The sequence below is a fragment of the Astatotilapia calliptera genome, chromosome 17 (genome assembly GCF_964374335.1).
Source record: "Astatotilapia calliptera chromosome 17, fAstCal68.1, whole genome shotgun sequence".
Lineage (NCBI taxonomy): Eukaryota > Metazoa > Chordata > Actinopteri > Cichliformes > Cichlidae > Astatotilapia > Astatotilapia calliptera.
Window position 1 is genome coordinate 16,985,412 of NC_137438.1, and position 27,080 is coordinate 17,012,491.

The 27,080-nt window shown below is 44.8% G+C and overlaps 3 protein-coding genes and 1 long non-coding RNA gene across 6 annotated transcripts; 2 read left to right on the forward strand and 2 right to left on the reverse strand.

Moving 5' to 3' along the window:
• The first annotated feature begins 5,497 nt into the window (after positions 1–5,497).
• calua (calumenin a) lies at positions 5,498–8,919 on the forward strand. 2 transcript variants are annotated; one of them, XM_026147083.2, is made up of 7 exons: positions 5,498–5,638; positions 5,882–6,113; positions 6,575–6,768; positions 6,861–7,027; positions 7,101–7,161; positions 7,746–7,945; positions 8,026–8,919. In XM_026147083.2, the coding sequence occupies exons 2-7, from the start codon at positions 5,893–5,895 to the stop codon at positions 8,128–8,130; spliced, it is 948 nt and encodes a 315-aa protein (XP_026002868.1). In that variant the 5' UTR covers positions 5,498–5,638; positions 5,882–5,892; the 3' UTR covers positions 8,131–8,919. The 2 variants fall into 2 exon arrangements, with proteins under 2 accessions (XP_026002868.1, XP_026002869.1); XM_026147084.2 differs by having other exon boundaries at positions 5,536–5,653.
• Positions 8,920–8,922: 3 nt separating this feature from the next.
• opn1sw1 (opsin 1 (cone pigments), short-wave-sensitive 1) lies at positions 8,923–10,621 on the reverse strand. The gene is made up of 5 exons (XM_026147256.2): positions 10,261–10,621; positions 10,016–10,184; positions 9,780–9,945; positions 9,393–9,632; positions 8,923–9,272 (listed from the first exon to the last, which is right to left on the reverse strand). Exons 1-5 carry the CDS (start codon positions 10,598–10,600, stop codon positions 9,180–9,182), a joined length of 1,008 nt encoding a protein of 335 aa, XP_026003041.1. The 5' UTR covers positions 10,601–10,621; the 3' UTR covers positions 8,923–9,179.
• A 2,504-nt stretch (positions 10,622–13,125) lies between these two features.
• On the reverse strand, positions 13,126–16,642 carry LOC145421323 (uncharacterized). The gene is made up of 2 exons (XR_013902661.1): positions 16,322–16,642; positions 13,126–13,672 (listed from the first exon to the last, which is right to left on the reverse strand). It is a non-coding gene; the product is annotated as an uncharacterized LOC145421323 (long non-coding RNA).
• On the forward strand, positions 15,650–26,412 carry tnpo3 (transportin 3). 2 transcript variants are annotated; one of them, XM_026146931.2, is made up of 23 exons: positions 15,650–15,985; positions 17,258–17,458; positions 17,858–17,931; positions 18,011–18,167; positions 18,446–18,589; positions 18,692–18,867; positions 18,953–19,091; positions 19,218–19,364; positions 19,702–19,809; positions 19,895–19,986; positions 20,067–20,206; positions 20,345–20,536; positions 20,713–20,813; positions 20,909–20,985; positions 21,062–21,122; positions 21,213–21,353; positions 21,697–21,813; positions 21,909–22,003; positions 22,091–22,247; positions 22,327–22,494; positions 22,585–22,697; positions 25,658–25,741; positions 25,832–26,412. In XM_026146931.2, exons 1-22 carry the CDS (start codon positions 15,866–15,868, stop codon positions 25,716–25,718), a joined length of 2,781 nt encoding a protein of 926 aa, XP_026002716.1. In that variant the 5' UTR covers positions 15,650–15,865; the 3' UTR covers positions 25,719–25,741; positions 25,832–26,412. The 2 variants fall into 2 exon arrangements, with proteins under 2 accessions (XP_026002716.1, XP_026002717.1); XM_026146932.2 differs by having other exon boundaries at positions 20,713–20,804.
• The last annotated feature ends 668 nt before the right edge of the window (positions 26,413–27,080 follow it).

Below are 27,080 nucleotides of genomic sequence, written 5' to 3' on the forward strand. Positions count from 1 at the left end.
CAAGATTTTTATGGATAGACGAACAATCCAAAATACGTTTAAAAACTCACCAGAAGCTAACACACAATAGTTGTTTAGAGCTACCAAAGTCAAATCACTACTGCTTAGCTAAAGAGAACAATATCGCTTTTTAATTGACACATCACTACAGTGGTATGAAAGTTTTTGCACCCTTCCTGATATCCTATTTTTTGCATGTTTGTCAAACTGAACTATTTCAGATCATCAAAGAATTATAAATATAAGACAAACACAACATAAGTAAACACAAAGTTTCTAAGTGAAGGTGTTTATGATTAAGGGGGGAAAAAATCCAAACCTACATGGCAGAGTGTGAAAAAGTGTTTGGCCCCTAAAACTAATAACCAGTATTATACAAACTTCACTGAGCTTACAGCTTATCAGTATGAAAGGTGGCTGGCACTGAAAGAATATTGAATATTGATGACATGTATTTAAAGACACACACACGTTCTTCAGCTATGCCGTTGTTGTTAGCTTGGCCTTGGTGAGCCTCAGCAGATATTCCTGAACTTTGTTCCTCAGAAATTTTGTAATCTCGCAAGATTTTCAATTTTACCTTGGCAGTTCTTTTCCAGTGCTAAGACATGATTGTAGATGTCAGCAAAGTCCCTGAGCATGGGACAACATTCCTCCTCTCACATTATTGGTTACTGCAATTTGGAGATGATTTTGTTCAAAATGCACCCATCTGAACCCTCGTCCCCCTCACCATCCCTAGTCCGAGGTGGCTGTGATTGTGGAAGGCTGTGGTTCCAAGAACTGGAGGTTCTTGGATAGGTCTTCGCTGTGTGTCTTCTTTAAATTACTCCACCTAGAGTTCACAGCTGGTGTGGGTGGAGAATGCCCACAACTCAATGACATCTTCAGCCACTGGAGTGTCTCCCTTCGAGGCCTCCCTGGGATACCAATCCCCGTTGCTGTCTGTCTCGGAAGGGGAACTCCCTTCCCTTCAATCCAGAATCACGTGCGTCGTTGTTGCCACCTCTGGAGATCCAGATCCTCAGGTCAGTGGAACAAAATAAACGTTTGGCAGATTGTCATGTTTCAGCTCCCACATATCAGGCTGATAAGAAGGTCTGGTTCTCCACCAAAAATGTACCTCTGAGGACCAAATCTAAGAAGTAGGAAATTTGGTTCATTGGCACATTTGAGGTGCTGTTAAATATTAACCCAGTGACTGAGCGTTTTTACAGTGGAGCATTTGTAAATATTGAGTGTTGGAGTTGTTTACCTGTCACACCACTGACCACAAGAACTGAGCGGGAGTCAGGAGCACATTTACAGAAGCCACGTCTGTGGAAAGTCTTTCAGTATTGTTCACATTCCCACTGTGAATAACAGTGAGAATTTACAAAATCCTCCATTTTGGTCCCGTTCTTGCCATGCACTCTCAATGTAGGATGTTTCTAAAATGTAAAATGTAGCATGTTTTGGATTTAGAACATCGGTTCGACTACATGTGTAGAGAGTCATTTAGCAGCATCACCTAAAGAACACCACTACACCTGTCTCAGCAGCATCAATAAGGGTTTAGACCTCTGCTCCATTATTAACATATAATAACTCCAGCGTCTTCTTGCTGTTGGGTAATTAAAAAATAATAATTACCTATGAAAGAGAAAAAATGTGATGTAATCTTCATGTACATAAAGTTCAGAATCTCAGGTTTCCAGAAATTTTTACTTTAAATTATTTGGACTCATTCTAATCATTGTTGAGCTTTTGATTTTGTTTAAGTATATGCCAAAGGTCTAATTATGATGTATATGGAGGTAAAAGGTGAGGTAAGATGAGTTAGTTCCCCTTCCAAGTTACTCAACAGTGAAGCTTGGGAACAATCCCACAGCTGAAAACATGGGGTGGTTCTATTGATTTATCCTCTGAGCAGTGCGGAAGATGGCAGTGTTGAGGGCATGGTGATGGATAATCAGTAAAGCCATCACAATTTACTTTTGCCAACACCTTTATTCCAAGACACTGACATTGTTTTAAGATGTGTGGATAAAGTTTGGCATTCCAGGAAAACCAGCTCTCTGATGCAGCGCAGAATCAGCACAGAGCTGTGTGTCTCCTTTTGCAGGGCTGATAACATGAAGGGTTAGTGGCTAATTCTGCAACACTGTTGTAATGTTGTGAAATGACAGTGAAAGGGGAAGTATAATGATTGTGTTGCTCCAAGGTGGTTTGACAATAGCGAGCAGTTTACTGCAGGCTGGAAGAAATTTCAGACATGGGGTTCATCCAGAGTGCAGTGCCTGAGCACGGCCACGAGGTGGTGATAGAAGTTGAGGTGGGTCAGGGTTAGGGTCTGATGAGGGCTTTGATGGGTGACCTTCAGTCCAGTTGGTGTTGTTTGCCTCTCCTCAGACCTGGCTGCAGTCTGCTGATTATGGAAGAATCTGCAGTACAGAAAAGCAAGAACAAGCAGACCCCAGACCCACTGCAAACACTAAATAACGAGACGACTCCATGTGGGTGCCAGACTTAAGGAAATCTTTGTGCAGAAACGAATCGTGTTTCTCTCCAGAGATTCGTGGGATGATGTTTGCATGCTTCAGCTCCACCCTGAAGCTCTGAGTCTGCCATTGGATTTTACCATTCAAAGTGAACTTGTCATGGTCCGGGTGTGTGCCAGTGTGTCTCCCTCTGAGCCGGCGTCTCCACCCCTGGGAGGGGCCTCAGTGTTTTTGCTGATCGCTTACATCTGTGGGTAATTAGCCGGGGACTCATAAGGCCAGCGTTCTCAATCTCTCTTCGCCAGATTCTCTGCTAAACATCAGTCAGTGCAGGCCACCACCATAAATTCCCTACGTGTTTTTTTGAATCACCTTGCCTCACTGTATGTTTGTTTTTTGTGCGCCTCCTTTTTCAGCTACACCTAACTGTCAACCCCTGGCGAAGAGCTTCTACTTGGATGCTGGACCTTCTGGCAGTCCCTCAGGCTATTACCAAAATTACCTACCTGCCTCTCTGCCTCCACGCCAGGAGTTTTTGGATTTACACACCCGGACTACTCACCCCTCTATGTCATCCCCGACCTCCGTTGGCAAGTACGCAGTACGAAGGAGGATTCTGAGCCAAACAACATATTCATATGCCTCCTTATCTATGTTTGAACATTTGCATTCTGTTACAGTGACCCCGACCTTTTTCCTGGACCCTTTGTGACTTGCTTTCCAGTCCAATCCCCGGAATAGCTGTCCTTTCTGACCCGGACCAGATCGTTATTTAGTTTAACGTCTACGCTCACCTTTTGTTTATGAATATTTTGTGTAAACATTAAACATTATTCTTAAAATATACTTACGAGCTGTTTGGCGTCTTGCGTTTGAGTCCTGTCACTCGTCTGAAACGGTCTCGGCCGTAACAGAACTCCGATGGAGGGCGTTCTTAAATGCAACACGGCGCCACCTTTTGATTACAGTCTCTCACAGAGGGCCTCACCTATTACTGCTGCACTTTGCTTAAGTTTAAAACAACTTACAATATCAGATCACAGCTCATCATTTTCGTACGAAACTTGGAAAAAAAGAAAGTATACTTTATTGATCCCCTTGGGGAAATTCCTCTCTGCATTTAACCCATTCACTCAGTGAAGCAGTGGGCAACCATTGGGCGCCCGAGGAGCAGTGTGTATAGACAGTACCTTGCTCAGGGGTACCGCAGGGTAGCTGTTCAGTGGATTTGAATCACCGGCCTTTCGATCATGGGGCCACCACTCTACCTACTGAGCTATCCCTGCCCTAAAAAACAGGATGCTATGTCAGAAATTGACTGTGGTCAAAGAACAAATTTTGATTTTAATGAGCCAAATAAAAAGAATCACATAAATTAAAAAGTCAGCGACAAACAGGTCATAAGACATTTTTACTATTAGTAGGGGAGACCGGGGATAGTTGTAACATTTTTGACATTTCTGTCTGTAAATTGAAGCTCTTTTAAGGTAGTGGATTCAAAATGTAATGCAAAGTATTTACATGTCTCTGCTATTAAATAGTGCAGTTATTTTCTCTGCAGCACAATTACCCATTGCATGGTATGGTCTCAAACACGAAGAGTGAAATGTTACAATTAACCCCATAGTCTGGGTTAGTTGTAACATATCCTGGGGTGAAATGTAACACAATGAAATAAGGGTACTAACAAAACATTAACATGTAATCTTTGTTTATTCAACACATGAATGCCCTTACATCCATTTATGTAGCTCTGTGTGTGTGTGACAGAATGCAGAAATCTAGCTTTTGAACATATTCCAACCCCCCAAAAAAGACAAATTATGGAATTTTCTGAAACTGAATATTTCATTAATTTTGGTTGGTCTTCCTTGAGTTTGGCCTCATTGGATCAGTGGGCATTATAACCTACAACTCTTGCACCAATTTTGAACATAACAATGAAGCTGAAAAAATGTAGTTGTTCACCAGCATCGCAATTCCATTACTTTTTATCATGGCTTACCTTGGTGTGGTTTGCAAAGTGCTTCAGAAAGATGAGGGAATCTGTTTCTTGCACCCATCCTGATTTATTTCCACTACCAGTACTTCCTACTGGTCCATCTCTGACATAGTGGTCTGCATAATGTATGTGTGGGAACACAAACAGTGGAGGAATTGTGTTGCCAATGGCATTAACCGCATATACAAATGCGACCAGTGAACCTCTCTCTGCTGATGTCGTTGCCCCAACTTGTTTAATATAAGTTAAAGTAATAGTGTGGCAAGTTGTAACATCTGCATTATTGTTACAACTAACCCAGACTGTTGCTGTTACAACTGACCCAGACTCCTATAGCCATGAACTAGCTAACATTACAGGCAACGGCTAAAACATTAGCACTAAAGACCTACACAGAATATATCCCCATAGACATACAAATAACATAATTTAAGTTTGATGACTTTAGCTGCAAAGCAGATAATGCTATTAGAAATTGAAATAAAGTAGAAAAACTTACTTTTTGGCATACAAATTACTTTTTTTCATGTTAAATTGTCTGTGTTTGACAAAATGTGCTGATTTTTCACATGTGATAGCAGAACTGAATTGGGCATGCACAGGATGAGTCACATCATTTGAAACTTAGCCCTGATTGGAGAAATTGGAAGTGTTACAACTGACCCACGTTACAACTATCCCCGGTCTCCCCTACTTTTACTTTATTTAAATGTTGCTGTTTGTACGTGAGATTATAGATAAAGTTTTATTGGGGATAACCACAGTGGGGGTCACGTGTTAAAGTTGCAGTTAAATAAACGTGAATGAAAGAATCTGCAGGAAATAAAGTTTCATCTTTTTTAAACTTCATGATTTTTCCTCCCCGCCCCCTGTATGTCAGCGCGCGGGTCTGCGGACGTGGCATGCGTGCTTCCTTCTTTCCTCTCGTGAAGAAGGACCAATGAGAAAAGAGTCCGCGGACAGCAACCCTCTGACATCACCGAGGGAGCATGACGTATAACTGAGGTGGACCAATCAGGTCGAGGGAAAAGTCTGACGCGGGCTCTGATTGGCTGCGGAGGCCCAGAGGCGGCTCCGCGGGGTCGCAGACAGCGGGGCTCGGTGTGAGGAACGAGCAGAGCAGCGGTCGCCAGGTGTAAGAGTAGCACACGCACAGGTGAGAGGAGAGCAGGTGAGCTGATGCTCCAACAGCTGTAGCGAGTTTGAGGCAATCAGCAGTTTTATGAATATTAAACAGAAACTGTGATGTTTGTAAAACCAGAGTTTATTATCATGTGACTGACGTTTGCGAGAGAAGCTGACTGTGAGTGAAAATATTCAAAGAGGAATTTAAAGCTTAAAACGTAAACTTTGTTTCTGTGTGCGTGCGTATGTCTGTGTCTTTGTATGTGTGTCACAGTGTGTGTCAGGATGGTGCGTCCAGTGCTTGTGTTCCTCATCCTTGCTGTGGTGGTCAGCAGCAGCAGTAAGCCCACAGAGAGGAAAAGTCGGGTCCATCATGAGGAGCCTCTGAGCGCCCTTGAGCATGACGACCAGAAAAACTTCGACTACGACCACGAAGCATTTTTGGGTCAAGAGGAGGCCAAAACCTTTGAGCAACTTCCTCCAGAGGAGAGCCAACGCAGACTCGGGTGAGTTCAGGTCATCTGAAGCTTCGCCTGGTTTTTCTGAGTGATGAAGAGAAGCAGGCCGGCCTCGGCTCTCCACATTGAAGTACAGCCCGATCAGACTGTGGCTGAGCGCTGTGCAGGGACAGGGTCCACAGGGCATAATGAGAAATTCAGACAATCACTTCCTGTAGCTGTGTCATGCTGACCGTGAGGAAATAGACGTCCTCACTGGTCGAATCGTCTCCACCTCCAGCTGCTGCAGACGCAGGAGAAACTTTACAATTTCAACTCACATACTCAGCTCAGCTGTGTTCACAGAAAACTCAATACAATTAAAATAAAGTCCAGTGTATTTCCTGGACCTGTGAGCTCAGTTTGGGTTCAGTTAGGTTAGATATTTCTCAAGTCTAGTCTTTATTTTTGTTGCCTCTCATAAAGATGTTGTTTTTGGCTTTGCGCTCTGGTAATTCGTGTCTCTGCAGCATCATCGTGGATAAAATTGACACTAACCGCGATGGTTTCGTCTCTGAGGAGGAGCTGAAGGCCTGGATCAGAAATGCTCAGAGGAAGCACATCTATGACAGCGTGGAGCATCAGTGGAAAGACTTCGACTTGAACGGCGACGGCCGCATCAGCTGGGACGAGTACAGGAACGTGACATACGGCAGTTATCTGGGTCAGGACTCCATCTGAGGTTATTAGGTCTTCTTTGATAAATGTTATTGTGCTGTAATCAATCTGATCAGGTCTCTCATTGCTTGGTTCCAGATGACCCTCCAAAGGAACCAGAGTACAACTACACCTACATGATGTCGAGGGACGAGCGGAGGTTCCGGGTCGCAGACAGGAATGGAGACCTCATCGCAGACAAACAGGAGTTTACCGCTTTTCTTCATCCTGAAGAACACGAGTACATGAAGGACGTCGTGGTGCAGGTGAGACTGATGTCGTGGGGTCATGTGACCCACTGTTTCGTTTCAAATATTTAACTTTCTTTTTTTGTCACAGGAAACGATCGAAGACATCGACAAGAATGGAGACGGGTTTATCGACCTGAAGGAGTATATCGGTGAGGTTTTATCGATCAGGTGGAGCATTAGAGGAAACAGGAAGCAGCTGATCTGAAGGTCAGGAGGTCAGGCCTTTACCTTATCCTGACAGACGGACTAGACAGTGATGGTCTCATGGAGCCTATGCATGCTTTTTGTGATGTCAGGCAGCAGGGGGCAGCACTGTGACGAGCTCGCTGCTGAATACCACAAAATTTACCTGCGGCTGAATTTATTCTGTGTGCTGCAGCTTTCCTTTTTATGATTAGCCAATCAGAGTGCTTGTTAGGTGGAAGTGTGTGTGTGTGTGTGTGTGTGTGTGTGCGTGCGTGTGTGAACAGACTGTAACCAAACAGATAACAGATTTAAGTTCCTCTTCTAAGTTTGGTCACTTCTTGTCACGTCCAATTGCCCCTCCCTGAGCCTGGTTCTGCTGCAGGTTTCTTCCTTTTAAAAGGGTGTTTTTCCTTCCCACTGTCACCAAAGTGCTTGCTCATAGGGCGTCGTATGATTGTTGGAGTTTCTCTGTATTATTGTATTGCCTTGAGGAAAATGTTGTTGTGATTTGTGCTATATATAAACAAACTGAATTGAATTGTCGTAGGTGACATGTACATGTCTCAGGACGGCGAGGAGGAGCCTGAGTGGGTGGCGACAGAGCGTCAGCAGTTCTCGGAGTTCAGAGACAAAAACAAGGATGGGAAGATGGACAAAGAGGAGACGATGGACTGGATCCTTCCCTCTGACTATGACCATGCCGAGGCCGAAGCCCAACATCTGCTGCATGAGTCTGATGCCGACCAGGTGAGGCTGAACCAAATGCGCCCCTCGCAGCTTTCGGTTTACCTGCTTGCATGTGTAACAGCTGATTTTTGTGTCTTCAGGATGGAAAACTGAGCAAGAAAGAGATTCTGGACAAGCATGAGGTGTTTGTCGGAAGTCAGGTGACAGACTTTGGAGAGGCGCTACTGCGACACGACGAGTTCTAGAAGGTCACATGATTGAAGCGTCGCTGGAACAAACTGCTTCTGAATTTTGGTGGAAACTTTATGGAGATAATTTATTTTTAGAGCCAAAGAAGAAAAAACAGTTTTGATGTTCAACAGTTACTGCCAGGTTGTTAGGCCAGACTTTTTTATTTTTCGTATGTGTTTTTGCTCCTCACGAGTTTCTGCAGTACAGAAGCGTAAAACACTGACCCGCCATTTTCACTAAAATCCACTTTTATTTCATTTAGCGTTGAAGAAAATTATGTCATTGGGACACAGTTGGACTAAAAGGAGTGCTCATGTGATTTCAGGTGAGAGCGCCTTACTGTCGTAGCTGTGTTGGTCATTTGGAAAAAAATCTCACGTAAACGTTTTACGCTTCGTCCTTCAGAGCGTTGCCACTTTGGAGCAAATAACAAATGGTTTTTATAAAGATTTAAAGATGCCTTAAAGCATAGGTGTCAAACTCTGGCCCGCTGGCCTACTGGTATTATACAACTACCATAATATATATATTGTTTAGTATTAAGCTTTGCTTGTTCCATATTCAGTTTTTCAGCAAAACTTGTTTGAGTCCATAAATCTGGAGGAAGATTTTTTTTTTTTTTTTTTCAGTAAATATTAATGTTAGCCCGCGACCTTGTTACAGTTTTGAATTTTGGCCCACTGTGTATTTGAGTTTGACACCCCTGCCTTAAAGCTTAAAAAAATCTACAGACAAAGTCTGAGTTTTATGTCGCATTTTTACCTGTTTATCAAGAAAAAAAAAAATAAAAAAAGTGAAACTCAGAGTTTGGTTTCGTGAACGTTTTATTCAGAAAGTCTAAAGAAAGACACTTCACTGTTTTTAATGTTTATTTTTGCCTTTTATCTAAACACGTATGTTCTACAGGAACATAGATATCAGCTGATCGTGTGTACGTATAAACTTTATTTACATAACGATGAGAATACAGGAAACATTCGTCCTCCAAACTCTGACCTGTGAAGGTCCTCTTCAGCTCAGTCACGCCCTCTTAAAAGTTCTTTGTGTCACTTTGGTGTGAGCATTAAGAAGCTGTGGACACTTCAGTCTTTGTGGAAACTTCGGAGGATTCGTCCATTGTCTTTCCAAACACCATCTCCATGATACAGCCATTAAACTGAGAACAGAACAGAAGAACTGATCATCACTTCAGTAGCAGGGACAACTCAAACTGTCAGAGAAAAGCTGCGAAAAACTAAACCCTGCGTTCTGCACTGTGTTATCTGAGTGTGCTCACCTGTTTGTTCATGAAGACGTAGATGAGTGGGTTGTAGACGCAGGCGCTCTTAGAGAAAAACGCCGGGATGGTGACAAGTCGATAGTCTTTGTTTTCATCTGTGGAGTAGGCAAAGTAAAGAGCTGCCAGGGCGTACGGGCCATAGCAGGTGACGAAGGACCCCACCATAACGATGATCATTCTTGACACCTCCTTCTCCGCCTTCTGGGTGGAGGCTGACTCAGCCTGCTGGGCTGCAACCTGCAGAGGAAACAACAAGGCTAAGCTTTAATGGAGTGAAGTTCTCAAGCTCCAAACACACTACCAGCACAGAGACTCAGTTAATCACTTAGTGCTGGCTGATTGATTGATTGATTGATTGATTGATTGATTGATTGATTGACTCACTGCTCTCAGAGCACCCAGCAGCTGGGAGTAGCAGAAGATGATGATGGAGAGAGGCATGATGAAGCAGGTGACCATGAGGAAGTGTATGTAGCTGGTCGTGTTGTACTGCTCATTGTGAGTGTACCAGTCGGGTCCACAGGAGCAGCCCAGACCTTCAGGGATGTACCTACCAACACAGAAAGTCAGCTCACCTGTGCAGGACACACACGGCCAGAATCACCTGATGCCTACAGTACCTGCTCCAGCCAAAGAAAGGTGGGCAGGCACAGCCGACACCCATGAACCAGGCGAAGGCCACTGCAGCCAGAGCGTGATTTGAGCCAAACTTAAAGGCTCCGAACGGTTTACAAATGACCAGGTACCTCTCAAAGGAAAGCACCGCCAAAGACCAGGCGGTCACCAGACCTGAGGAGGAGGGAGAAACACACCATTGCACCTGCACACACCTGTACACATCCTGCCGATGGATTGGGTGGTTTACCTGCCACGGAGCCCACAGCAGCCTCCAGAGCACACAGCGTGTGACCCAGGAAGTAGTAACCTCGCATGGAGGCTAAGAACACCTGACTGACAGAGAAGGTGACGAAGATGAAGCTGGAGAAGGAGATGTTGACAAGAATGAAGTTGAGTGGGACTCTGAGCTTCTTGTACTTCATCGTCGCCACGAGAACAATGAAGTTTAAAGGAGTGCCAGCAAAAAAAACAAAACCCATAAAGGCGGCCTGCAGGTAAAAGGCCCAGACAGGGGCCAGGTAATACTGGGGCCCCTCAAAGGGACTGACTTTGGAGATGTTCTCGTACAGGTGGAAGTGTTTTCCCATTGTGACCCTGAGCTCTTTGCCGCTGCCGCTGTGTCAGCCTCTTATATACGCTCATAAACCACTTACAGCAAAGATTATGCTGCTGGGATTTTTCTAAACTTTCAGGATTAAGAACTTCTGACTCCTTAATCTGCTTACAGAAGGTTTTCTCTGTGAACACACAGATCCACCCGAGTTCACCTCACTGCTCAAAAAAAACTTTGTGCTTTAAAGGTGACCGCAGTCGCATGCACGTCTTATTTAAATATTTATTTATTATTTTGGTAAATGGCTCTGGGATTAGCCCTTTAACTCCAAGGAATTGAACCTAGAACCATGTGGTCAGTGGATGAGTTTTCCCTCTTTTTCCAAACAAACTTAATTTAATGATTGATTTAATTAATTAAATTGTTAGTGATCAACACATACTTACAACAGCAATCATATTAACAGCCAATAACATGACAGTAAAACTTTAATTATGCTAAATGATTTATCTGTACTCTTTAAGTTTGGTTACACGTAATAACTAGAAACATTAGCATCCCGCCAACCAGCTCACTGTTGTGGAGAGGTCAGTGGGTGAGAAGCGAGGTACACTTGGACAGGTCACAGATTCAAACAAAGATCTCTTTTAGTGAGGCAACAGAGCTGACTGTTGCTCTGCTGCCAACTCTAAAAATCCTTCTTACAGATGAAGAGGTAAGTCCCTGCTGTGTGATATGGTTTGTGATGGGTTTATAAAGTTTTTAGTGTAATAAACACAAGCTGTTGTCAGGCCCACTGCAGGGCGATGAAGACGCCTGATGATGAAGAGCAGCAGCAGGTGGCTGACGGATCTAAATCCAATAAGAGTCTTTTGTTTTTCCGTGTGCTCAACTTCCGATGTAATCCGGATATTTCAGATTTACCTGACCAGGTGATCCTCCTCAATCCTCCAAATCCTTAAAACATCGTCACACAGTCAGATTAGAAGACTCACGACCACTGAAACGGTTAAAGGGGTTCAGCGTGAGGAAGACTGTGAGGAAGAGGAGGAGGAAGAACACTGAGCCTTTAAGAAGGAGCTGTCCTCCAACCTTCATCACTTCTCCTGCTCAGAGTCCGGAGAACGTCGCGGACAAGAAGAAACTGCACTGTCTCCACTTCTGTTGCCCATTTTCATCCTGGACCAGACTGAAGAGGAGACACATTTATTGACTGATCGATTGATCGATGGCTGTAATGATTGCTGACCTTTAGAGCGGGGGCTGTATCATAACCAGGCTGTGAGCTGCATGGAGCATGGGTATGATACGACCTCAGTTTGGAGGTGACTTGCAGCCTTAAAAGACTGATTAATCACTGATGTATTGACTATTGATTACTTGCTACTATGGATTATTGATTAAGCTCCTGGTGGTTCAGGTATGAAGACCGGAGATTATGTCTGCTGCTTTCACTGTTTAATGTTAGGTTTCTGTTTGTTGTGAGTCTGTGCTGTAACACTTAAAGGTCACAGTGGCCTCAGGTGTTCATGTATCCTGTATTATTTATTTTCATCTTTAATGTCTGTTAAATAAAAAAGAACCTGCTGATCAATGAAGTAATTTGATTGTGTGAATCATTACTTTACTTCAAACATTTAAATGAAACTCAGAAGCTGTTTTGGTTTAATTATTATTTTTTAATAAAATTCCTTTTTGGAGCATTGAGGCACACTATTATTCATCAGATTTATTATCCTGTTATTACAGTTATAACTTCAGAAATGTTTTTAACTTCCAAACTTCTGATTATTGAAACTGAATCAAACTCCAAGCAGCTCAGTTTTTTTCTGTGAATAAAAATGCCCCACTAAAATGACTTATTGATCAATCAATGCCCTAAATTTTGTTCACAGATGACTTGCCGTGTTTCTTTGGGTTTTAGAGCAGTTAAATTCGACTCGATCATTAGAGCTCCGAGCACGTCATCAGGTCCCTGAACGTCTCTTTATCCAGGATCTCTTTTCCTTATAGGGCTTCATTTATACTAACATCATTAGTCAGGGTCAGAGGTCACAGGAAGTGGGAGATGAATGCGAGAAATGAACCCAAGGTTTGTCAGTCTACCTGAGAGTAGTCGCCACAGCCTGCATCAGGTTTGGTTTAGTTACAAAAAAAATAAATCTGGAAGCATCAGAAACATGTCAGTCATAAGAACTTTAGCTCATATCATCAGCTGTTGTTGATCTGTCTGTAACTTCCAAGCCTGAACAGCTTCATTAAAATCAGAAATGAAGCTGAGCAGATGTTGCCACTGGTAAAACTCTTTAACATTGATGTCAGTGATGAAACTAACATTGTACCTGCTACTTGTTCATGTTCCCCTAATAAACGAAATGATCAAAAGTGTATTTGTATTCACTCAGATTATCTTTGATATTAAAGTTTGTTTGATCTGAAACAGTGTGACTGCACACGCACACACACTCAGGGTTAAATGTGATGATTTTAAATGTGTGTAGGTTCTTCAATATCCAGGTTCAGCATGTTAATTTAGTAATTACAAACATTTCAAGTGTAAATGTTTGTGAACATATTTATTTTTATTTGTACTCCTCCGTGTACGATCCCCTCCGTAAATCGCCTTGCTGTAGTGGAGGACTTTTGTGTCCCAAGTATCCATGGAGCTCTGTTGGCTTGGGGGGCCCGGTGGTAGGGCTGCTCAATCTGCTCAACATTTGGCAATAAACCCTATTCGGATTCTTCTGAAGTGTGGCTGGCCTCTCTGTCACAGACAGGGTGAGGAGTTTAGTCTTTTGAGAGGGGCTCAGAGTAGAGCTGCTACTCCTCCACATTAAAAGGAGCCGGTGCGGTTTTAGATACAGGCGACACGGGCGGTTGCCCGGGGCGGCATCGTGGTGGGGGGCGGCATCACGGGCATCGTAGTACTCATGCTGCCCCGACGTCAGCCAGCGCATATTGGGAATGGCATAGGCACCGATCGGTTTTCCCTCGCCCATTTGCTGGGAGTAAGGGCGCCCTCCGTTTGCCAGGTGCGCCTGCTGCTTGCGGCGCAGAGAGGAGAGGGCGGGGCGGCGGGGGATTCACTGGCTGGCTGGAGCAGCATCTAATAACCAACTCGCAAAATAAAACAAAATTAAAACAAACCAGCAAACATGAAAACACCAGACATTATGATACAGACTTATAATTTGCACCGATGTTTTTTCTAAATTCTATACACAAAAAGTGAGCGCGAGAGCCTTCGGTGCGCCTGCTCGCTGCTGAAGTCAAAGTAAACTTTATTGTCATCTCCGCTACATACAGTCCAGTATATAGAGAGACGAGGCTCCAGTTACAGCAGTGCAAGTAAACAAACACTATATATAAGAAGAGTAAGAAAATAAATACACACTTTAGGACCAGGGGTAAAGGGATCAATAACATCCATCCATTCGCTTCCGCTTATCCTTTTCAGGGTCGCGGGGGGGCGCTGGAGCCTATCCCAGCTGTCATAGGGCGAGAGGCAGGGTACACCCTGGACAGGTCGCCAGTCTGTCGCAGGGCCAACACACAGGGACAGACAATCATTCGCACTCTCATTCACTCGCACATTCACACCTAGTGGCAATTTGGATTATCCAATTAACCTATCCCCACAAGCTGCATGTCTTTGGACGGTGAGAGTAAGCCGGAGTACCCGGAGGGAACCCACACAAACACGGGGAGAACATGCAAACTCCACACAGAAAGACCCCGGCCTGATGGTGGAATTGATAACAATTTAAAATTTACAGTTTGATGATTTAAAGCATAGGTGTCAAACTCTGGCCCGCGGGCCAAATTTGACCCGCAGCCTAATTACATTTGGCCCGCGAAGCCATACCAAATTACTATTAGAGCTGGCCTACTGGTATTATACAGCTAATATATATATTGTTTAGTATTAAGCTTTGCTTGTTCCATATTCAGTTTTCCAGCAAAACTTATTTGAGTCCATAAGAAAAGATTCATTCTTATATCTGGAGGAAGATTTTTTTTTTCAATAAATATTAATGTTAGCCCGCGACTTTGTTCCAGTTTTGAATTTTGGCCCACTGTGTATTTGAGTTTGACACCCCTGATTTAAAGTCTCACACACATAAGCCATCAAAAGGGGAGGGGGGCCGGCTGCTTCCAAATAGAGCACATTTCATTCATAATGATGTAAATCCAAGCTCATTATGTATTCATGATTTGAATCCTGGGTTGTGTAAAATCTCAGAAATAAACCCTAGACAAAGTGAATCTGTGAACTAAGGTGTAGGTGTGTTAGATTATGTTGTGGTGATCCTCGAGCTGGGGGATATGTGTTCATACTGGAGTGCAAAATTAAAACCAATGGAAGATGGACAAGAAAAGTTCAATAATGGCAGGTCATCCTGAAACAATCAGAATCAGTATACTTTATTACTCCCTAAGGAAATTATGTGCGTTACAGCTGCTCCAAGAAGAAATGGTAAAAATAGCAACAGTAACAGACTAAACTCCAAACAATACATTATGTTACAGATTATAATATTAATTTGTCATTGTCAGTTGTTGATTCGTCCTGTTCTCATGACGAATTATGATTGCTGATTGGTAGCCGTTTGCATACTATGCATACTCTCTCTCTCTCTCTTCATATGTGTGTCTGTGTGTGTGTACAACAGTTTTATGTTAATGTACAATCCTTAATATGTTGTGTGTGTGTGTGTGTGTGTGTGGGGAGGGGGGGGGGCGGGGCGCCAGAGGGACTGTTCGCCCAGGCTAGGACCGCCACTGTTAGGGATGCTCTCACTTCTGAGATAAAATCTCTCAGCTGAAATGGGATCATCTCGGTGTTCCCCCTGGATGAGCTGGTGAAGGTGACTGGGGTCAAGGAGGTCTGGGTTTTTTCGCTCAGGCTACTGCCCTCACCACCCAAACCCAGGTGTGAAGCAGAAGATGGATGGTTATGATAAGTTGTCATTAAATTCAAATTATTTTTTATTGTACTCCATTGTAATTTATTGTATCGTATTATTATTGTGTCCCTAGTTTTGTTTTATTTTAATATGCTGCATTTTATTTCATCATTTTATTTTTTTAATTGCCCTCTCACAGAAGTCTTCTTCCGGGAGGACAAAGCGGAACTTCTTTTGGTGCCCGTGTTTCCGGTGGGACCGGGATTGCCGTTGCAGCGGAAAGCCTGTGAGATGGCGGTCGGCTCTCGGAGCGTTTAGGACCCTGAACCCGGATCCGAGCACCCGGACCCCGAGCTGTCTGCCTCACCGCGTCCCTGTGTCTGACCCGAGCTATGGAGGGCGGCAAACCGAGCCTGGCGCTGGTGTACCAGGCGGTCCAGGCCCTGTACCACGACCCGGACCCGGCCGGGAAGGAGCGCGCCTCGCTGTGGCTGGGAGAGCTGCAGAGATCGGTGAGAGGGCGGGGGGGAGAGGCCCGGGCGGGCGGAGGTCGCTTCGTGTTTTTGGGGATCTGTGTGAAGCGGATCTCAGGGTTTTACCTGTGTGAAAACGCACAGGTGAAGTGTAGTGCGCAGTCTCAGAGGAGCCACCGCTTCCGTTAGCATAACAGCTAAGCTAAAGAAAATGAATGGAGGAAAACATGCCGAGCTAGCTGCTATGCTAACTGCTAGCTGTCTGTATGTTACTTTGCCTGCCTGCGCACGTGTGTGTGTGTCTGTTTGTTTCTTTCTGTTTGTGTGTGTGTCTTTGTGTGAGAGAGTGTGTGTGTGAATGAGTGAGTGAGTCACCTTGCTGCAGGTGAGTAAATGAAGCGCTCCCCTGCCTGTGTTTGGACTTCCTGTTTGCGGTTCCGGCTTGTTTGTTTTTATTCAGCTGGTAGCATGTTAGCATGGTCACAGTCAGGTGACCTGGGGTGAAAGGTCAGCCACTGTGCGTGAGGGCTGAAGTTATGCAGGTGAAAGTTTCCCCCTGTAGCAGTCAGCTGATCAGTGAGCATGCTCAGTGGAGTGTTTGTGGAGCCCCAGCTCACAGCCTTCAGTCACGTGAGAACTAATTCGAGCGTCTCAGGTGGACCTGAGGAGAACACCTGAAGAGAACCAGGTTCAGTCAGGTGGTTGGTCTTTTGGGGACAACAGATCAAACGGTTCATTGTAATGTCAACTAGCTGGAAACGTGAGGCTTCTGGTTCTGGTCAGATGTTCTCCCGAGTGGCTGATGGGCATTAATGATAAGGAGCAGAATCAGCAGACAGCCCACGATTCAATCTTATGAAAATAATTCACTGAAGATTTTTTTTTAACATTTTACAGTGTGCGAGTATTAGAGTAATATTCGCAATCACCACCTTTAAACTGTAGATTATGTTGTCAAAGTTAAACTTTGTTAGTACCTGTTTTATACAACAATGTAACATCATCTCTTCATTTATTTTCTTACCAAGCTCACCAACATTTCACTAAGACCTGCATAAATGTTGCCGTAATACGAGTCACTCTGCAACTGAATAGAGTCAAGTTGGCAATTATGTGCAATCTGTTTGAGATAATACAGCAGTTACCTGATAAAGTTGCCTCCTTCAATTTAGTCAGAAGTCCTCTTGTTCATATTTTAATTAGTTTATTTATTTTTGTTTGGTGTCCCTGTATAGACAAAATATCATAATGTTATGCTGTGTCGATTGTTTTCTTCTCCCATCCTTCGCTATGACATCACTTCTTCCTCAGATGTATGCTTGGGAGGTGTCAGACCAGCTGCTGCAGCTCAAACAGGACGTGGAGTCGTGTTACTTCGCCGCACAGACAATGAAGATGAAGATCCAGACGAGCTTCTACGAGCTCCCGCCAGAGACCCACAATGCACTGCGAGACTCGCTGCTGACGCACATCCAAAACCTCAAGGACCTGTCACCCATCATTGTAACCCAGGTAACTGCACCCGTTCCGGCGGTATAAGCATCGGAGTCAATAGGAGTTCATTGACTCTTGACTGATCCTCACCTTTTGTACTCGGCTGTAAAGTTGTCTCAGTGGGGTTTCCCTGGAAACAGCTGATTATCGCTTCAGTTAAGAGGAATGTGTCCTGTAACAGAATCAGCCAATCAGAATCATCAAATATTTCTTACCTGTGATGTTTAATGTTGGCTTGAGCTGGTTAACACCTGCTTTAATACATCTGTGTGGTTGTTATCACACCTTGTCGGAGGGCGGGGGTTTAACTGTAAAAAGTAAGCTGAACTTGCAGTGACATCATCAGGGTTTAAAAACAGGAAGTTTGTTTGTGATAGTTCTTACTTGAGTAACTCAGACCATAACCCTTTCCCTCAGCTGGCTTTGGCGATCGCTGACCTTGCCCTGCAGATGGCGTCCTGGAAAGGATGTGTTCATACACTGATAGAAAAGTAAGAATTCACAAAATCGGCTAACACAATGTTTTCTCTGAAGCTGGACAGTGACTAACCTGTTCTTCTGTCTTCTCAGGTACAACAATGACATCAGCTCGATGCTCTTCCTCATAGAGATCCTCACCGTGCTCCCAGAGGAAGTTCACAGCCGCTCGCTTAGGATCGGAGCGAATCGGAGGACGGAGATCATCGAGGACCTGGCGTACTACTCAAGCACCGTGGTTACCTTGCTGGTGAGACACCTGTCTGACTCTCACCTGTCAGACAGCTCAGTAATATTTCTGTCTGAACACCACTGAATGTTGATCGTATCTGTTCACCAGGCCAGTGGCTGTTTAACTGTCACATGATTGCCACATTAGCTGCATGTTGTCATTAAGGTAGGGGTGTGGCTAGTAATAAAACCATAATGATAATGTGGCGGAAACTGTTATCACTCTAAAAACGGAGATGTCACTGATGATGTCACTAATCTTTATTTAAACAGGACTCTGACTTTATTTGTCCTCAGACAACCTGCGTGGAGAAAACGGGGAATGATGAGAAGATGCTTATTAAGGTGTTTCGCTGTCTGGGCAGCTGGTTCAACCTGGGCGTCCTCGACAGCAACTTCATGGCGAGCAACCAGCTGCTCATGGTGCTTTTCCAGGTCCTGGTAAGTGTGAGAGTGCCGTCAATGTCAATGATCTGATGATCACGTGAGCCTTGATCTTGAATCGTGTGAATATTTCTATGTTACCCCAAACTGTCTCCACAGCAGAGGGACGAAACCTCTACCAACCTCCACGAGGCGTCCTCCGACTGTGTGTGCTCTGCGCTCTACGCCATAGAAAACGTGGAGACCAACGTCGCATTGGCGCTGCAGCTCTTCCAGGGCGTCCTGACACTAGAGACAGCCTATCACATGGCAGTAGCCCGAGAAGATCTGGACAAGTGAGGACAAATCTAGTTCTGATTGTGGCATTCATGTGTTGTTTACATATTGTCAGTAACACGCGTGTTCAATTCTCATCCTCAGAGTGCTGAACTACTGCAGGATCTTCACAGAGCTCTGCGAGACCTTCCTGGAGACCACGGTCAGGAGTCCAGGACAGGGCATGGGAGACCTGAGGACCCTGGAGCTGCTGCTGATCTGTGCAGGACACCCCCAGTACGAGGTACGAACACACCCCATGGCATTGCATATGACATGGCATATGAAGCTCCTGTGTGTTCTAATTCGGATGTCGGCCTGTCTGGTCTGCGTTATGGTTCTGTGTGTGATTCTGTTCTCTGTGGTCCAGGTGGTGGAGATCTCCTTTAACTTCTGGTACCGTCTTGGGGAACACCTGTACAAAATCAACGACCCGACTTTGCACGCCATCTTCAGACCGTACATCCAGAGGCTTCTCCACTGTTTGGCCCGGCACTGCCAGCTCGATCCGGATCATGTAAGAACCAGAACCTGAACCTTTTCATGCTGCAGTCTGGCTCCAGATCCTTCTGTGTAAAGTTTTTATGATGCTGAGTTTGAACACACTGCTGTAAGTTGAACCCTGACTGTATTACCTGTCCTTGTTGTCTCCATGGTGGTCCACAATAATGCACACAGGTGTGTTCACCGTGAGTGATCAGTAATCAGTGAATCACTTTGAATGTGAAGTCAGGAACACAAACAAACTAAAAATGTCAGCGTCTGTCAGACTTCCAGCTCTGGCTCCACCCACAGGTGTTGGCTTCAGGTGTTCAGGTCATGAAATCTTAGTCTGAATTTTTCTCCGTCCACAGGAGGGAATCCCGGAGGACACAGACGACTTTGGCGAGTTCCGGATGAGGGTGTCTGACCTTGTTAAAGATGTCATCTTCCTGGTTGGCTCCGTGGAGTGCTTCGCTCAGGTAACTAATCCTCAGGTGGTTTCAGGCTGACAGGTGGGATCTGTTTCACCTTTATTCTTTCATTAACATCACTTCCTGTCCTCAGCTGTACTCCACGCTGAAAGATGGGAATCCTCCCTGGGAGGTCACAGAGGCCGTCCTCTTCATCATGGCTTCCATCGCAAAGAGCGTCGACCCGTGAGTATCTGTGTCACTGCCACGGGAAGTTCTCACAGACGCGTTCATCAAGTAAACATGTTCTCCATGTCTGATTTCAGGGAGAACAACCCGACGCTCACGGAGGTGCTGCAGCAGATTGTGTTACTTCCGGAGAGCGTTCACATGGCGGTGAGATACACGAGTATCGAGTTGGTTGGCGAGATGAGCGAGGTCGTGGACAGGAATCCCAGATTCCTTGGTACGGAGGAATGATCCTGAACAATGGCAGTGTCCTGATGATGCAGTCAGCCATGTTTTAACTTCCTTGCCTTTCAGGATGTCGTAGCTTCACAGGTGCGTCTGGGAATACTGAATAATATTTTGTACTTCCTGTCAGACTCTGTGTTGAACTACCTGATGAAAGGTCTGCGAGAGAAACCGCTGGCATCTGCGGCAGCAAAGGCAATCCACAACATCTGCTCCGTGTGCAGAGATCACATGGCTCAGCACTTCCACGGGCTGCTGGACATCGCTCGCTCACTAGACTCCTTCGCCCTTTCCACAGAGGCTGCCGTCGGCCTGCTCAAAGGTACCTGCACTGACATCATCACATATTTGTACTGTACCTGCCTTGAATTTATCAGATACCTATGGTCACATTTAGAAGGTACAAGGTTTAAATCTCTGACACAGGTTTATCCTCATGAGTGGTGTAGATGCAGCAGGCTCATGTGTAATCACATCAGTGTACTATTACCTGTACAGGTACGGCTCTGGTCCTGGCTCGACTTCCTCTGGAGAAGATCGCAGAGTGTCTGAGCGACCTGTGTGCTGTTCAGGTTATTGCTCTGAAGAAGGTCAGAGGGGTGTGTGTGTGTTTGTTTGTTTGATTGTTTGTTTGATTGTTTGTTTGTTTGTTTGTTTGTTTGTTCACTTATGTGTTTACTTGTTTGTGTTTTAGCTTCTGACTGAGCAGTCCACAAACGGTAAATCAGCTGATCCGACGGTGTGGCTCGACAGGTTGGCTGTGATTTTCAGGTGAGTTCTCCTGTTTGTTCACTTCCAGTATAACTTTAATGAAACAGCTGACGGTGGACACATCATTTCTCTGCAGACACACAAACCCGATCGTCGAGAATGGACAGACTCACCCGTGTCAGAAAGTCATCCAGGAGGTAACACACCTGCGCTCACCTGGAAGTCTGATTTGAATAGAGTGATTTGAATAGATGTGATAGAGGTACCTCTGGTCATGTGACTTGCAGATCTGGCCCGTATTGTCGGAGACTCTGAACACTCACCAGGCTGATAACCGCATCGTGGAGCGCTGCTGTCGCTGCCTCAGGTTCGCTGTGCGCTGTGTCGGGAAAGGCTCCGCCTCCCTGCTGCAGCCGCTTGTCACACAGGTGAGACCTCATATCGGACAGCGAGCAGGAAGCAGGTTCAACAAGCTCTGAGTTTAAAAATAAACTCTGAGCTTCCAGAACAGCTGATCAGAGCTTTTCCAGTCGGGTTTGAGTATGTGCACCATGATGTAGTCAATCAGTAATCAATCAAATGAAGTTTGTTGTTGAAACTTGTCACACAAAATAATCATCTGTGAACAGATTCAAAGCAGTTTGCCAGACTCCAGGGGGCGCTGTGACTAAAGTGTCAGCAATTCTGATTGGTTTAGAGAGAATCTGTGATCCCCGGTGATGCAGTGTTGTTTTGTTTCCAATGAAACGATCACATGTGTGTTGTTGTCAGATGGTGGGCGTGTATCAGGTGTATCCACACTCCTGCTTCCTGTACCTGGGCAGCATCCTGGTGGATGAGTACGGTATGGAGGAGGGCTGCAGACAGGGATTACTCGACATGCTACAGGTGAGCACACCTGGGCACTGAGGCTCCACCTTTCTGTTATGTGCTCATTGAGCTGGTCAGTGATGATGATGGTGGTGTGGCTTCCTCCTCCTCAGGCTCTCTGCATGCCGACCTTCCAGCTGTTGGAGCAGCCGAACGGTCTAAGGAATCACCCTGACACTGTGGATGACCTTTTCAGGCTGGCCACCAGGTGAGTCTGAAGCTCCGCCCATTTGAGCCCGATGGTGCCACGCTCCGTAGCTCTGCCCGTTTTCACCCGTTATCCTCTTCTGCTCAGGTTCGTCCAGCGAAGTCCTGTCACACTGCTCAGCAGCAGCATCATCATTCACATCATACAGTGCGCCATCGCCGCCACCTCATTGGACCACCGAGACGCCAACTGCAGCGTGATGAAGTTTGTCCGAGACCTCATCCACACAGGAGTCGCCAACGATGTAAGTCTAATGGAAACGTGCTGTAAACGCCAGTAATGTCACAGGAGTCTGCTTCACCTTAACACCTGTGGGTCTGCAGCACGAGGAGGACTTCGAGGTGAGAAAGCGTCTGATTGGTCAGGCTATGGAGCAGCACGGCCAGCAGCTCGTTACTCAGCTGATGCACTCATGCTGCTTCTGTCTGCCGCCGTACACGCTACCTGACGTCGCCGAGGTGCTGTGGGAGATCATGGTGTTCGACCGGCCGGTGAGTAGGTGGTAGGGCATCTCAAACCTGTGTGCATGCTGGGGGTGTCGGGTGACTCTAGGTGCTGATGATGGTGTCCTTGTGTTGCAGACGTTCTGCCGCTGGTTAGAGAGCGCCCTGAAAGGTTTACCGAAGGAGACGTCAGGCGGCGCCGTGACAGTCACCCATAAACAGCTGACTGACTTCCATAAACAGGTCACCAGGTGAGATAACCAGTGTTGGGCAAGTTACTTTGAAAAAGTAATTAATTATAGTTACTAGTTACTTCTTCAAAAAAGTAACTGAGTTAGTAACTGAGTTACAATATTCTAAAAGTAATTAATTACTTGAAAAGTAACTATTGCGTTACTTTAAAAAAAAAAAAAAAAACCTTTAACCCTCTGAGGTCCAGGGTATAATTGGCCATTTTTAACTACTTGATTTTCCCTCCACATTTTACCTTTAAAAACTATTTACTTTGCCTTGTTTGGTCTCATCCTTTTCAGCACAACCTCGCGTGTCTGAATTTACAGTCATGTTTTCATTTTTGACATACTGTGTTAACGCAGTTGATCTAAAATCAGACAAAAAACATAAACATAAAATCAGAGTAGAAAAAGTTATATTTTTTAATGTAACAACAACAAACATGTTTAATGATAATATTTCATAACTTTAAATGTAAATATAAATTGTCAATTTTAAAATCCTCTGCACAAGTTTTGCAAACAACAAAGTTATTTGCAGTCATTTACCTTTTACCCTTTGTTATAACCATTTCAAACTATTTACAGAACAATCAGCTGTTCTGCATTCAATGAGATGCCACACAAATTATTTGTGCCACTCCAAAAAAATAATTTCTGTCCACTATAAAGGAGAACATCACAGCCTGATACCTGCAAGTCTGACAGCAGCAGGTGTATCATTGTTTTTATTCAGCAGTCGTGTCATTTTACTGACACACAACACCAAACTATCCTCTACACTACACATTAACTACACACTCCAAACACGCTAAACGTCACAAATCTCTCACATCTCTAAACTCGCTCTCTCTCTTTTTCTGCTCTCTCTCTCTCTCTCTCTCTCTCTCTCTCTCTCTCTCTCTCTCTCTCTCTCTCTCTCTCTCTCTCTCTCTCCGTCACTCCTAAAACTTCCCCCTCTCCCGAAACAACCAAATGTCATGTTGCCATTAGAGATGGACCGATCCGATATTACGTATCGGTATCGGTCCGATACTGACCCAAATTACTGGATCGGATATCGGAGAAAAATAAAAAATGTAATCCCATCCATTAAATATCACGAAAGCACCTCACAAAACTTGCAACACGCCGTAACTCACCTCAGAACGTTAGCACGTCGGAGCAGTATGCATCACGTGATAGAGCGGCTGTGGCATGCGGGACCTGTCGGTGGTCTGGATAGCATGTGGAGCTTCGCTAGCAACCCGGCATTTCATCTCCGACAAAGTTATCCCCGAGAGAAGTAAAGCAAGTGTGTAAGTCCATCTCTGAATGTTTGTAAAGCATTCCTGCGTTAAGCTTACCAAGCGATATATGGAGCGACTGCCTCTTCTTGCTGCTACTTCAATCATGAAACTGCTTAATGATCAGCTGATCGGCTTTTCTGTCGCGAGTCCGTCTCTCTGGTTTGCTTTTGGCCCACTTTGCACCAGAAAGAGGAAACCAGCGGCTGAACAACAGCAGCACGTTTAAGCTTGATCAGCTGTTGTTAGAATTTATTTAATATTACTTTCTACACCAGGATCTTTTTCTACGTAGCTGACGCTGGTAACTGTGCAGGGGCGGATCTAGCAAAGTTTAGCCAGGGGGGCCGATAGGGCATTAACAGGGAAAAGGGGGCACAAAGACATACTTTTCTTTCTTATTCTCATTTAAAATGTCTAGCTTTTAATAAATAATTATCTGACACCCAAAGTTTTAATTTGATGTAAAATGAATAGAAGTCCATTACTGTATATAGTAACTATTAAGTCTAATATATATACCCTAGTAAGCTATAGTACTTTTTCCTTTGGGAAGGTACCATCTGTGCAGTCTGCAATTTTGTTGAAGAAAGATGCTGAATCTATTTAATATTTCTTGAAAAATAATTGATTTCTGTGCATTTTTTTTTTCACACTGCATCAAATTAAGGTTGATTACGTCAATTAAGCATCATGAGGTGGAGCGTGAGGGGTGGTTCCCTATTTTTTATTTATTTATTTTTGTTGTTGCTGGGAGTTGGAACCCTATTAGTTAGGTTGATTAATATTTATGCTAAGTACTCTTTCAAATACCAGAATAGGGAGGATGGTGTAGGTTTGAGTTTATTAGATTGATCAGTATTGCTGAACTATGAAATATTTTTTTTTGCATACAGGTATAACAGAATAGCTTTAGTGTAGTTGTTGTTTTAAACTTGAGTATGAACTTATACAAAATGCAGCAAGATATTTAAAAAACAGTTTTGTTGATTAAAAAACACTATATCGGATTCATATCGGTATCGGCAGATATCCAAATTTATGATATCGGTATCGGACATAAAAAAGTGGTATCGTGCCATCTCTAGTTGCCATATCATTTTTTTGGTTGGTCGACATGGTGCATTTTTCCACCAACACGAACAGGCTGTTTTTGGGTTGGGTTAAACTGAACACAGCTTCAACGTCTGTTTGTTAAAAAATAGTAACGCATTCACAGACAGGCGTTGCTGACTGTGAGGCGTTCAGGGACAGGCGTTGCTGTCTGTGGCATTAAGAAACAGACGTTGCTGTCTGTGAGGCGTTCAGGGACAGGCGTTGCTGTCTGTGGCATTCAGAAACAGGCGTTACTGACTGTGAGGCGTTCAGGGACAGGCATTACTGACTGTGAGGCATTCAGGTAAGAGTGCGTGAGGTGTGTAGCAGGTTTTGTCGAGACTCACTCGTCTGATGGTGGAACGCAGACAAACTGGAGTCCGGATTGAGCGAGTCTGGACTTGTCCTGACCTGATTGGGAGGTTTCAGGTGTATGAAAAACACTATATGCGCTGGTAAAAAAAACTCTTCCAACTGAGGAGTTTATTTCCTGTAAAATTGATCTCATGGTCTGGTTAAATGTTTTTGATAAACATTCAGTGTGTGGAACACCTGCATAGGTGACAAGTAGATAACCTCACATTTGTTGTTCTGCAGCGCTGAGGAGTGTAAACAGGTGTGCTGGGCCATCAGAGAGTTCACCAGACTGTTCCGATAGCTGCAGCCTTCTCGCACCGCCAGGTGAGCCTGTTCTCAAGTACACTCAGGTGTGTATTCAGCCTGAGTTTGTTTGCTTCTCTGATATGTTTAAGACTTCTTTTTTCCCCACAGGTAAATCTTTTTGTTGACGAGCATTCAGAGGTGACGGCAATAATCTGCGTCTGCAGACGAGGATCCAAAGGGATGAAGATGATGAAGGACTTCGAATGTGAACAGGGCGGCTCACTCTGAAGGACTGACAGATTGAAGACTGATTGGACAGAATGAGTCCACCCCAGCTCACCTGAACTCACCTGACCTCACCTGCAGCAGGTGGTGAGTGGGCGGGGCTGGGTCCGGCAGGTGGGCGGGGTCAGGAAGCTGCGGTCGTGAATCGGAGGATGTGCCTGGTCAACAGTTTTTAGAGATTTATTTTTGGACTTTGGTCGTGGTGGGGTTTTTTTTTTTTTTTTTTTTTTTTTTTGTCCGTGCCATAAAAGGAGCCAAAAGATTTTCCATGATGCTCTTGGCTGCAGCGTGCTGCGGGAGGATTTGGCGTCACCTTTGACCTTTTTAACTTTGGTTGAATTTTAGTTGTTCTTCCACAAAGTGAAACAGAGTGAACTCTGGGTAATGAGGCGGAGAGACTGACACCATGACATCATCGGTGATGTAGCCTTGTTGTAAACAAATTAAAAAAAACAAACTGCTCATCCAGTGTGTCTGTTATTACTGTCACCTCACTTACCTGTGCCAGTTGGTCAGACAGCTGCATGGTAGCCAGGTGTTTGGGTTCTCGCTCTGGTTAGCAGGTGTTGGAAGGAATGAGGTTGGGAACCTGATGAATTGGCTCAGAAGGGTGCGGAGGCTTTCTAAAATAATAGAAACCTTCATCACAGAACTCTTCAAAGTCAAACAGAGCAAATCTTTTTGCTCCTCCATCAGAGACGCTCCAAGGTCGGTGACAGACTCGTGAAGGCAGTGCAGCAGCTATATTGGGCATCGGAGGGCGTGAGTGAGCTGGTGGTTTGCATCGTTCCAGGTCTCATGCTACAGCACAGAGAAGATGGAAAAAGTTTCTCTGTATGTGGAGCTGTTGGTCTGCAGAAGGCTCAGTTTAAATGCGTCACAGGTGTGATGTAAGCGCGGTTAAACCGTCACGCAGGAACAAATCCGTGAGTCAGACCTGAACCTGCTCAGGACCACATCCTGGAGCTCACTGAAGTGCTCTTCCTGTCCTCAGACCTCAGGGGAGTGTCTGAGTGGCTTCTTGCAGGAAATTCTCAAACTGACTGTCAGGAGCTGAAGTCTCTAAGCCCCGAGGAAAGGAGCCCCAGTCCTTCATTTATCCCCAGCTTGAATGCAGAGCCATGAACGCTGG